The sequence below is a fragment of the Gambusia affinis genome, linkage group LG12, assembly GCF_019740435.1.
Source record: "Gambusia affinis linkage group LG12, SWU_Gaff_1.0, whole genome shotgun sequence".
Lineage (NCBI taxonomy): Eukaryota > Metazoa > Chordata > Actinopteri > Cyprinodontiformes > Poeciliidae > Gambusia > Gambusia affinis.
This window is the reverse complement of record NC_057879.1, coordinates 26377902-26389794: the sequence shown is the minus strand read 5'-3', so window position 1 is coordinate 26389794 and position 11893 is coordinate 26377902. Positions and strand designations below refer to the sequence as shown.

The window sequence follows — 11893 nt, the reverse complement described above, 5'->3', positions numbered from 1 at the left end:
TCTAACTTCAACAATTTTACAAAACTGTTGGGAATATTCAAAATTCCAGAGTGATGGATTCAGATGGATTGTAGATAAATGGGATAAAATGTATGGACTAGAGAACAAGGAAATTTAATCTGATTAGTGTTGTTCCTCCTATTTCCTGAGGTAAATATAGACATGAGACTTCATAAAATGAAAAATGATTGGAATTCAAATGAAGTAGGGGTAAAGACAGACATGTATTAAAGAAACTCACATTCTGATTACCTTAAAATACATTCAGATGGTTCCAAGAATATAAAAGAATGTGTGGGAATAGGAATATATATACCAGATTTTGAAATGTATATTTCCAAACAATTATCAGACCAATTATCTGTTTTTACAGCGGAAATGGTGGCAGTTATACTAAACCTGCAGTAGGTTGAGGAGAAAGGAAGAGATTGAGAAGAATGGTTAGGAGGACAGGAATGGAGTCTTAAGGAATATTGGGAAATGAAGGAAACATAGAGGATATTTACAGATTAAGGAAAGCATTATGTATTTTTCTTTAGAATACAAATTAATAATGAAAAAAAATTAATGTAATGTTGCTACACACTCATGTACAGTAGGTGGCGGTATAGATTAAAATTGCTTGCGATCCGCCATAATAGAAAAGAAGAACAAAGCTAAGCTAGAAAACTGCTGCATTGCCCCATTCCAGCTAATATTTCAGTAACAATGTCTTCAGTTCAGCATCTCAGAGAGTTTATCAGAGAGAGACTAACTGCTGCTGCTCAAGAAATCTTCACCGAGGTTGAAAAAACCATCATTTGCTACGAGGAAGAGCTCGATGCTCAGCGCAGAATGATGGGGATCAACTGGAAACCAGAAATTAAGCTACACAGAATCGGTTCGGAGCTGCAGAGACAAAGTTCTGGTAGGTCTGGATAAAAGTGGGGATGCTTTCACAGCAGACAGAGATCCATCAGTAGAGATAGTTGCTGCAGCTCCAGCTGCTGCTAAACGGGGCTGAACAGAAACTGTTTTAGCTGCTAGCTCGGATGCTACACAGGCTGATAGTTTTGTGGCTCAGGACAAAATGTTGCAGCACAAACAGAAAATCTGTTTACGAGTCTCTGAAAACCAGATGGCGATCATTCAAGCCCCGTGACAAAATATATTATTACAAGTATTATCAGTGCTGTAAATTCTGAACAAACGTATGAAACAAAAACCGAGCAATATTTAATTGTTTCTTATAATAATTAAGCCACAGCGCCAATTGTAGGTCTGGAGCTGCAGGTTGCACAGCCCTGATCTAGCAGAGCAAAACTGTAATCCTGTCTCAATCCAGCTGAAGCTAAAAGTGCAAAATCCTCAACACTGTAAATTGAATATTAATGTATTTTAATGTGTATTTTTGCCAACTTGGAAATATGGCAATGTTCACAGAGCAAGCTGTGTCTGTTGTAAAAGGTTAGTTTTTAACAGTAAAGAACTAATCTAAATGCACAGTTGGAGCAGTAATTAATAGGTTTACATTCCAGGCAAGTCATTTCAGTATTTTTCTTGGATCCACTTTCTTTTGAACATCAACACATCTACCTTATTGAAGAACATGCGCTCTTCTATTTCTTGTTTTGAACAGTAGTTTAGAGCAACAAGTCTCTGTGTCTCATCACATTTATAACCCAGAGAGCCAGAATGCCATGTTTTACTAATTTAAGTTTCTACACAGTCTGATCAACTTTAAAATATGAAGTTACAAGTAAAATTAAAAACCTATTGTCTTAAGGTAAGATGAGCTCTTAACTGTATGAATCCCCTAAAGTTAAATGTCTAATTGAAAAAAAGAAATCTGTATGAAACTGTACTTCTGGATTAAAATCTTTAGAACATTTTTGCCACAGCTGTAATTTAGTGTGGTGGACACTTTACCTGCTTTTCAGTTAAACTCTACAGACTTATTTGATATTAACTGTCTGATGTCTGCAGACCAGAATCTCCAGGGAAAACCAGGCTGACCCAGGAGATGGTTATCAATTAAATTATATTAATGATGTCAAATTTTGTTCCCACAGACCTCCAAAAGCCAAGTGTCTCCAATGAGGATGAAGCTTCTGCCATCCAACAAGCCTTTAGCCTGGCAAGTAGGTCCAGTCAGGACCAGAAAGAAGCAGAACCTCAGTGGACTGAAGAGGAACAGATGGAACCACAACAAAAATGGATGAAAGGAGAGGATGAACCAGAACCTACACTGCTCAAAGATAAGGAAATAGAATTTCCACTAACATATGTAAAAGAAGAGGAACTAGAGTCTTCAGTGCATCAACATGAACAGCAGCCACCAGAACATTTACCAACTGGACAGAACCAGAAGAACCTCTGCAGCAGTCAGGAGGGAGAGCAGCTTGTCCAGAAGCAGTTTGTTGCTTTGATTGAGACTTCTACTCTTCAGGAAGATGATATGAATGAAGAAAAAGGAAAAACAGAGCAGCTTTCCCTTCTTATCTCTCCAGTGGTTGAGAGCAAAGATCAGGAAGGAAGCAGCTCCTCTGAGTCAGAGAGTCAATCTGATACCAGTACAAAGAAAACATCTTTCAAATGTGACATTTGTGGGAGATGTTACCCACAACAGTACAAATTAAAAAACCATTACAAAACGCACACTGGACCTAAGGCGATTCATACAGGTGAGAGGCCTTTTTCATGCCAGTTATGCGGAAAGAGATTCTCTCGGCTTGGTAATTTAAAGGTTCACAAAAGAACTCATACAGGTGAGAAGCCTTTTTCATGTCAGTCCTGTGGAAAAAGTTTCTGTCAAATTAGTATTTTAAATCGTCACAAGACAATACATACGGGTGAGAGGCCTTTTTCATGCCAGTCATGCGGAAAGAGATTCTCTCGGCTTGGTAATTTAAAGAATCACAAAAGAACTCATACAGGTGAGAAGCCTTTTTCATGTCAGTCCTGTGGAAAAAGTTTCTGTCAAATTAGTATTTTAAATCGTCACAAGACAATTCATACAAGTGAGAAGCCTTTTTCTTGTCAAACATGTGGGAGAAGATTCAGTCGAAAGGATAATTTGAACATTCACATGAAAACTCATACAGCTCGGAGACTGCTTTGAAACCAAACTTGTGAAAAAATTTGCTTTGAAATTTATTACTTATTCTCTTTAGAACCCACATGGGTGAGATGTGTTTCCCACATAAAATATGGTGGGGAAAGTGTTCTTTTATTATAGTAAACTGAATTTTCACATAACGCAGAAGTAACAATTAGGCATTTAACTTGCACAGATTGACTGTAATAAATATTAAGCAATGTCTTGGATTGTTTTCACTTTGCAAAATACATTAGAGGGCTGTACAGTGGTGCAGTTGGTAGAGCTGTTGCCTGGGTTCGATTCCCGGCCCGGGGTCTTTCTGCATGGAGTTTGCATGTTCTCCCTGTGCATGGTGGGTTCTCTCCGGGTTCTCCGGCTTCCTCCCACAGTCCAAAAACATGACTGTCAGGTTAATTGGGCTCTCTAAATTCTCCCTAGGTGTGAGTGTGTGTGTGAATGGTTGTGTTTCCTGTATGTCTCTGTGTTGCCCTGCGACAGACTGGTGACCTGTTCAGGGTGAACCCGCCTCTCGCCTGGAACGTGGCTGGAAAGGAACCAGCAACCCTCCCGACCCCATTAGGCTTAAGGGTGAATAGAAAATGGATGGATGGAAAATACATCAGACCCTCACCTATTTTTGGATGCCCATTAATGGATTTTTTTTAATTTTAAAGCATATCTATATCTATATACATAAAGTTTTATATATATATATATATATATATATATATATATATATATATATATATATATATATATATGTCTCTGTGTTGCCCTGCTGTGGTCATCGGGACCCTCGGGGCAGTCACCCCCAAACTGGAACAGTGGCTACAACAGATCCCAGGAACAACATCAGACATCTCAGTCCAGAAATGTGCAGTCCTAGGCACAGCCAAGATACTGCGCAGAACCCTCAAGCTCCCAGGCCTCTGGTAGAGGACCCCAGCTAAGAGGAAGAAGAATCACCACCCGCGGTGGGTGAGAAGGGAATTATCTTATATATATATATATATATTTATAATGATTTATATATATATATATGTATATGTGCCGCTTGTATGTGTCAAACAACTAAGGAGCTCTGACAACTGCAAATACAGTGATATTAGAGATACTTTTAGTTTTTTTATATATATATTGGAATAACTGTTTATGTGATTTGTAGCAGATGTGTAATTTTTACCTACTTGATGACTTTTGCATTTTATTTAGTTGATTTTTTTATAAATGTTATGGACTACTTTTTGTCTGGAAATAAAGACATTAATTAATATGGAGTACTTTTCTTTCCCCTGTTTATCGCCTGTCCACACACTGGAGTTCATTCGAGGTTGTTATTGCCCCAATTTTAGGCCCATTGTGTTTTTGTATTAAAAAATGTTACATTGACAGGTAATATAAAAATATTACTGAGTAATTATGTTACTGGAAGAGATTGCCAACAATACTTAAACCCACAACTACAGTCTTAAAGTGACAACGACACCTGTTAATGGTCTTTTAATAGAGATTCCGATAGAAATGAGATGAATCTAGAGCAAAATGTCAAGGGCCTGAATTCTATGGTGCTTAAATTTAAAAAAAACTATTAAGTCATATCTTGGAGATGTTTCAGGAGGCATACTGCATTGGTGGCCTACCAAAATCTATGACAAGCGCTTTAATCTTTGTGCTACCCAAACCAGGGAAACCCAGCAATAAATGTGAGAACATGAGTCCAATTAGGTTCCTTAACGCTGACCTGAAAATACTCTGGAAATTATTAGCAATACGCTTCAAGATTCACTTCCTTCAGTGATACACAGTGATCAAAATGGCTTTGTTTTGGGACGGCAGGGTCCACAATGTGAGGAGGTTTCTAAACATTATTCATGGCTTTGCTGTTAAATCAGGAACTGCACTTTTTTCTCTAGATGCTGAGAAGGCATTCGACTGAGTCGAATGGCCCTATCTATTCAACATCTTAAAAGAAATTCACAAAAGAACCAATTATACCATCACAGTTTACTCCAATATGGGGATACAAAGATTTCACTCCTGGAAGAGCAGGCTTTGTATTTTAACAATGGGCCACAAAGGGAATAGAAAAAAATTCATGATTTGTATCATGCAAATTTAGCTTACATGATGTCTTTTGAAGAATTCTGGCAGAAATTTAATATAAATAGAAAATACTTCTTTAAATACCTTCAGCTCAGAAGCTACATTAGGACAAAAAACAAAGATTTGACCAAGCCACCAAAGTCCCAGCTAGAAGAAATTGTTTGCAAAGATAGCGCAAGTAAAGGTGAATTCTACAATTTTATGGTTTTGAATTCACCAGAGGACTAAATACTGAAACTAGAAGCTTGTAAATTAGACCTGGGAGTAAACCTGTCACTGGAGGATTGGCAGTCTGTCTGTACAAAGGCTCAGAAACAAACTGTTAACTCACACTTAAGGTTACTGCAATACAAATGGTTAATGTGAACCTATATTACACCAATCAGTTTAAATCGGTACAATCCTAATATACCAGACATATGCACAAAATGTTCATAAGAAAAGGGAACTTTGTATCTGGGAATGCACGGAAATTCAATAATTTTGGAAAGCAATAAAAAAAACTGTAGAACATCTTGTCTCAAAGGATGTAGATCTGGTTTTTCTAATTTTAGGTCTGTATCCAAAAAAATACTTTGTTTACCTCAACTATTGATTGATATGTGTCTACTACAAGCTAAAATACTGATAGCATTATTCTGGAAGAGAACAACAGGACCAAGTATCAAACAATGGATCAGGAAAATGCTGAAGACTTTACCTCTGGAACGCATAACATATCTCCAAAAAGGGAAATTTGAAAGCATTTGGAGACCCTTCCAGAATTTTGTTGAAGGAGTGGACTTGTCTCAAGATGAAGAAGCCAGCTAAAGACAAGATTAATGTCAGACCATAATGTTAAACAAGGGAGCCTCAGCAGTGGACTATTATCTCCTGTATACTTGAAAGAATTTATGCGTCTAAAAGGGCGTTTGTTGGCCAAAGGTCCAGTAGAGGAGCCATGTTGTGATGACTTCCTGAAGGCGGAGTTTCACAAAGAGACAGTTCTTTAGAGGCAGAGGCCCCATTTCAAGTCATTAAGTTACAAAGTAAAATTTCTTTCAAGTATTTGATACATATAGCATTTTTGTAACAACTGGAGGTAAAATAGTTACTCGATTATGCTAAAAAAAATGGCACCATGTGCCTAGAAAAAAACATAATATTACCTCTTTAAAAATCCTTTTAAAAGATGAATGCTGTGGGACTAGTTATTGTTTTAAAATGACAAATAGAGGCAGATTCTTTGTGCTGGGCATTCACATAAAGTTTTGATAATAAATCAAATTTCAAACTTTATAATCACAGTAAATGTTTTAATATGCACTTTTAATCTTGCAAATATTTGTGTCGATGAGGCATGGGGGGATGAAACACAGTAGAAAGACATTTCAGAACTTCTTTCATCAAAGAATGACTAAACTATCTTCACCTTAAGATAAGTCTGTAGATTTTGTTTTGCTGAAGAAATGACTACTTCATGGCTATCTCAGCGATTAAAACTGCTTGTTTCTGATCAAGATTGACTCTTGCAATTATCTCTATATTGCATGGAAGTTATAAAAGAAAATCTAACTTCAACAATTTTACAAAACTGTTGGGAATATTCAAAATTCCAGAGTGATGGATTCAGATGGATTGTAGATAAATGGGATAAAATGTATGGACTAGAGAACAAGGAAATTTAATCTGATTAGTGTTGTTCCTCCTATTTCCTGAGGTAAATATAGACATGAGACTTCATAAAATGAAAAATGATTGGAATTCAAATGAAGTAGGGGTAAAGACAGACATGTATTAAAGAAACTCACATTCTGATTACCTTAAAATACATTCAGAAGGTTTTAAGAATATAAAAGAATGTTTGGGAATAGGAATATATATACCAGATTTTGAAATGTATATTTCCAAACAATTATCAGACCAATTATCTGTTTTTACAGCGGAAATGGTGGCAGTTATACTAAACCTGCAGTAGGTTGAGGAGAAAGGAAGAGATTGAGAAGAATGGTTAGGAGGATAGGAATGGAGTCTTAAAAGAATATTGGGAAATGAAGGAAACATAGAGGATATTTACAGATTAAGGAAAGCATTATGTATTTTTCTTTAGAATACAAAATAATAATGAAAAAAAATTAATGTAATGTTGTTACACGTTAATGTACAGTAGGTGGCGGTATAGATTAAAGTTGCTTGCGATCCGCCATAATAGAAAAGAAGAACAAAGCTAAGCTAGAAAACTGCTGCATTGTCCCATTCCAGCTAATATTTCAGTAACAATGTCTTCAGTTCAGCATCTCAGAGAGTTTATCAGAGAGAGACTAACTGCTGCTGCTCAAGAAATCTTCACCGAGGTTGAAAAAACCATAATTTGCTACGAGGAAGAGCTCGATGCTCAGCGCAGAATGATGGGGATCAACTGGAAACCAGAAATTAAGCTACACAGAATCGGTTCGGAGCTGCAGAGACAAAGTTCTGGTAGGTCTGGATAAAAGTGGGGATGTTTTTACTGAAGACAGCGAACAGAGATCCATCAGTAGCGATAGTTGCTAAACGGGGCTGAAGAGGAACTGTTTTAGCTGCTAGCTCTGATGCTACAGAGGTTCATTGTTTTGTAGCTCAGAACAAAATGCTTTAACACAAACAGAAATCATGTTTACGAGCCAAACCCCCTGACTAAATATTTTTACTCCAATTGTTATAATGTTGGAAATCTGGAATGTAAAGTGAAATTTCTTCATTTGTAAGCTAAAAAATAATAGTAATTGCATGCTGTCCGTTCACACACCTCCAGGTCTGAATAGAGCTGTGGAGGTTATTAGGAAGGAGAGGGGGAGACTCGGGATGAGCTGTGTTGTTTTTCATTGGGACACAGAACAAACGGATGAAACAAATAAGGACAATACCGTATTTCAGGTTTTCCTATATTAAGTGAGGCATTTACAGGTATGAAGTTGCAAATTGCACAGTCCTGATATAACGAAACAAAACTGTAATCTTATCTCTATTCAGCTGAAGCTAAAGTTCTACATCTAAATTTTAATTCATTGTTAAAGGCAAAAATTGGTCTGAAGCACCACTTGGAGGTAAAAGGAAAAAAAAATAATTTTGTCTTATCCTTTCAGTTCAGGGGTCCAGACCACTGGAAAACTTTGTCAAAGTAGAAAATGCATGTGGTTTTCTGCAGATTTCAGGGTTTCCCCTCAGTGTTTTATAAGCCTGGCGGTTCACCGTGCTTTACTATTCAGATACCGGTGGGGGATCTTTAGCCATCAGATTTTTCCCCAATTTATCATGGGTGATATCTGATGGGTAATATTGAACATATATGTAAATTAATGTCTGATGAGTGTGCAGTTGCAAAAACATAAAAAATGTCTGACAACTTATCCGAATGTAATAATAAATAATATTATGTATATGAAATAATATAAAACTGTAATGCGTGACCTGCATGATGAGGTTAGCACTGGTTCGTTAACCACTACGCACCCACCCATCCGGGACCACATAAACTACTAGGAAGACAGCGCGACGCGTTGGGCAGCATGTTCTGATGTAAACGCTGCATAATTCTTTGTTTACAAAAATAAAGCATTCTCACCGTTCCCTCAACCCACACCTCTGAAAGTGCGACTACAAGTTATTTCTGCAGTTCACATAGAGCTGTGCAATCAGAGCTAACGCGACGGATTATAAACTAGCAGGGGGATGCTTTTTTTGGCAATATGGAGTTTGTTCCTGCCAATACAATCCAGCAGTTCATAGAACATCTCTGATTATGTAGAAAAGGTGCTCCTCCTGATAACATGGAGAAATAAAGAGTTAAAAGGGATTTTACCTTTTCTAAATATTCAGAGTAGTTCTATGAACTGCTGGTATGAGTTTCATATCAGTAGGATAATATTTGAGGAAAATAGAGAGGGCATGCAGATATTTGCAGGCTAATAATAGGCTTTGCCGTAAAATGCATCCCCCTGCTAACGTGGAGAAATAAAGAGTTAAGAGGGATTTCACCTTTTCTGTGTAATGACACCTGTTCTCTGAGCTACTGCTATAAGTTTCATATCAACAGGACAATAGACAGGGGATACAATATTGGCAGGCTCAGAAATAAAAATGCATCCCTCTACATTAATAGACTAGACAGTTAAGGATGATATAAAATGTTCTACATAATAGGCCTCTGTTTTGTAATGCTTTAAGCCATTATGGTGTTGAAAGAAAAATCAGGGATTTTCAAACTACTTTCATCAGACACTGACTGAAAAGCGTTCGACTCATATGTCTCAATAAAGCTGTAAGAACCGTACTTATTTCAATTAATCTGCATAATAAAACCCACCGTAGGCCTGTCACAATAACAAATTTTCTTAGTGATTAATTGTCTCAAAAATTATTGCGATAAACGATAATATTGTTTGAAGACTTTTATACACTGATTTAATGGAAATAACGTAATAATGCATGCAATTTCCTGCCAAAAATAGATACACTTTATTTTCAAAAGAACACTTAACACTGGAACTGACAAAATAAACAAAACAACCAAAAACAAAAATAAAATGGATTCTAAGTCTCCATTAACAAAAATGTACTTGAATAAAAACTAAACAACATAAAGACAAAGTGTAAATAAATACTGAGTTCAACCAAAAGAGTGCAGATTATGAAGTCTGTAAACCATATTGCCCTTCAGTAATCATTAGATTTAAATAGAGAAGATGGGCACATCAACTACCTGATGCAATAGTTCACACTACACGGACATCATTGTTGCTTGCGATTTCGTAACCGATCATTCTGTAGTATGTGGTGTGTTACGGTAGATCGTCCCAGTAACGCTACAGTCCAGAATGTCCAGAAAAAAACAGGCTGACCCAAGAGAGAGTCATCAGTTAAATTATATTAATGATGTCAAATTTTGTTCCCACAGACCTCCGACAGCCAAGTGTCTCCAATGAGGAGGAAGCTTCTGCCATCCAACAAATCTGTAGCAAAGTTAGTAGGTCCAGTCTGGACCAGAAAGAAGCAGAATATCAGTGGACTGAAGAGGAACAGATGGAACCAGAACTAAAATGGATTAAAAAAGAAGAGGATGAACCAGAACCTACACAGCTCAAATATAAGGAAATAGAATATTCACTAACATATGTAAAAGAAGAGCAACTAGATTCTTCAGTGCTTCCATATGAACAGCAGCCACCAGAACATTTACCAACTGGACAGAACCAGAAGAACCTCTGCAGCAGTCAGGAGGGAGAGCAGCTTGTCCAGAAGCAGTTTGCTGCTTTGATTGAGACTTCTACTCTTCATGAATATGATATGAATGAAGAAGAGAGAAGAACAGAGCAGTTTTCCCTTCATAAATCTCCAGTGGTTGAGAGAAAAAATCAGGAAGGAAGCAGCTCCTCTGTTTCAGAGAGTCAGTCTGATACCAGTACAAAGAAAAGCTCTTTCAAATGTGACTTCTGTGGGAGATGTTACACACAACAGTGGAAGTTGAAAAATCATTACATAACCCACACTGGTGAGAGACCTTTTTCATGCCAATCATGTGGAAAGAATTTCTCTCGAATTAGTGACCTGAATGTCCACAAGAGAATTCATACGAGTGAGAGATCTTTTTCATGCCAGTCATGTGGAAAAACTTTCTCTAAAATTAACTATTTAAATCTCCACACGAGAATTTATTCAGGTGAGAAGCCTTTTTGTTGTCAAACATGTGGGGAAAGATTCTCTCAGATTTGTGATTTAAATTGTCACGAGAAAATTCATACAGCTGAGAGGCTTTTTTCATGCAAGTCATGTGAAAAAAGTTTATCTAAAATAGAGCTCTCAAATCATCATAAGAAAATTCATTCAGGTGAAAAGCCTTTTTCATGCAACTCATGCGGAAAAAGGTTCTGGCGAATGGGTGATTTAAATCGTCACAAGAAAATTCATACAGGTGAGAAGCCTTTTTTATGCCAATCTTGTGGAAAAAGCTTCTCTAGAAGGGATAATTTGAGGATTCACATGAAAACTCATACAGGTCAAAGACCGTTTTGAAACCAAACTTGAGGAAAAATGTTCTATGAAATTGATCATTCAGATATATACAGGAGAACCCACATGGCTGAGATGTGTCTTTCAAATGAAAAATGTCTTTCATTATGGTAAACTGAATTTCCACATGAAACAAATATATAACAAGTACACAAGAGTGATGGAGCTGGAATCGCCTAGTGCAGAGGTCTCCAACTCAATTGCTCAACATTAAATGTTCTGCAGGTTTTAGAGTCATCCCTGTTCCTAGGGGCGCTGCCAGAATTTTGGCCCCCATGACAAAAAATAAAATTGGTTGCCCCCCCTGCGCAGTTGTTGTCACAATACTTTCTGCTGGTGAATACATGCATCAGTCTGCATACAGTCTGCAATACGCTATTTGAAGCAAGATTAAAAGCAGGAAAAGCAATAAATGCTGAATATTTAATATTCAGTTCTTAGAAATAATGTATGGAAATGTGACGTAAATATTCAGAGACGCATCAAAAGAAGAGACTGATAAAACAATCCTCATTGGCAATATTGGCAAGAACATTTAGTAAAATTTAAAGTTCAAATAATATTAGTGAAGAGGGAAGAAAAGGAAGAGAAAATACAAAACCTAAATATAAAGAGTTATTAAAGAGTGTTGAAGAAACAAATATTTATTAAATGTTGAGTTTACAAAAAGTGAATAGAATTATG

The 11893-nt window shown here is 36.8% G+C and overlaps 2 protein-coding genes across 2 annotated transcripts; both read left to right on the top strand.

Moving 5' to 3' along the window:
* The first annotated feature begins 655 nt into the window (after window positions 1-655).
* Window positions 656-3455, top strand: LOC122841714 (zinc finger protein 771-like). Its single transcript, XM_044135271.1, has 2 exons — window positions 656-907; window positions 2052-3455. The coding sequence occupies exons 1-2, from the start codon at window positions 709-711 to the stop codon at window positions 3098-3100; spliced, it is 1248 nt and encodes a 415-aa protein (XP_043991206.1). The 5' UTR covers window positions 656-708; the 3' UTR covers window positions 3101-3455.
* Window positions 3456-7368: 3913 nt separating this feature from the next.
* LOC122841710 (gastrula zinc finger protein XlCGF57.1-like) lies at window positions 7369-11516 on the top strand. The gene is made up of 2 exons (XM_044135259.1): window positions 7369-7639; window positions 10098-11516. Exons 1-2 carry the CDS (start codon window positions 7441-7443, stop codon window positions 11210-11212), a joined length of 1314 nt encoding a protein of 437 aa, XP_043991194.1. The 5' UTR covers window positions 7369-7440; the 3' UTR covers window positions 11213-11516.
* The last annotated feature ends 377 nt before the right edge of the window (window positions 11517-11893 follow it).

What these genes read in the sequence shown, in the direction of transcription:
- LOC122841714 (XM_044135271.1), top strand. Translation starts at nt 709, where the DNA reads ATGTCTTCAGTTCAGCATCTCAGAGAGTTTATCAGAGAGAGACTAACT. An exon ending in GCTGCAGAGACAAAGTTCTG is followed by an intron (nt 908 to 2,051) that starts GTAGGTCTGGAT and finishes TTGTTCCCACAG; the next exon opens with ACCTCCAAAAGCCAAGTGTC.
- LOC122841710 (XM_044135259.1), top strand. Translation starts at nt 7,441, where the DNA reads ATGTCTTCAGTTCAGCATCTCAGAGAGTTTATCAGAGAGAGACTAACT. An exon ending in GCTGCAGAGACAAAGTTCTG is followed by an intron (nt 7,640 to 10,097) that starts GTAGGTCTGGAT and finishes TTGTTCCCACAG; the next exon opens with ACCTCCGACAGCCAAGTGTC.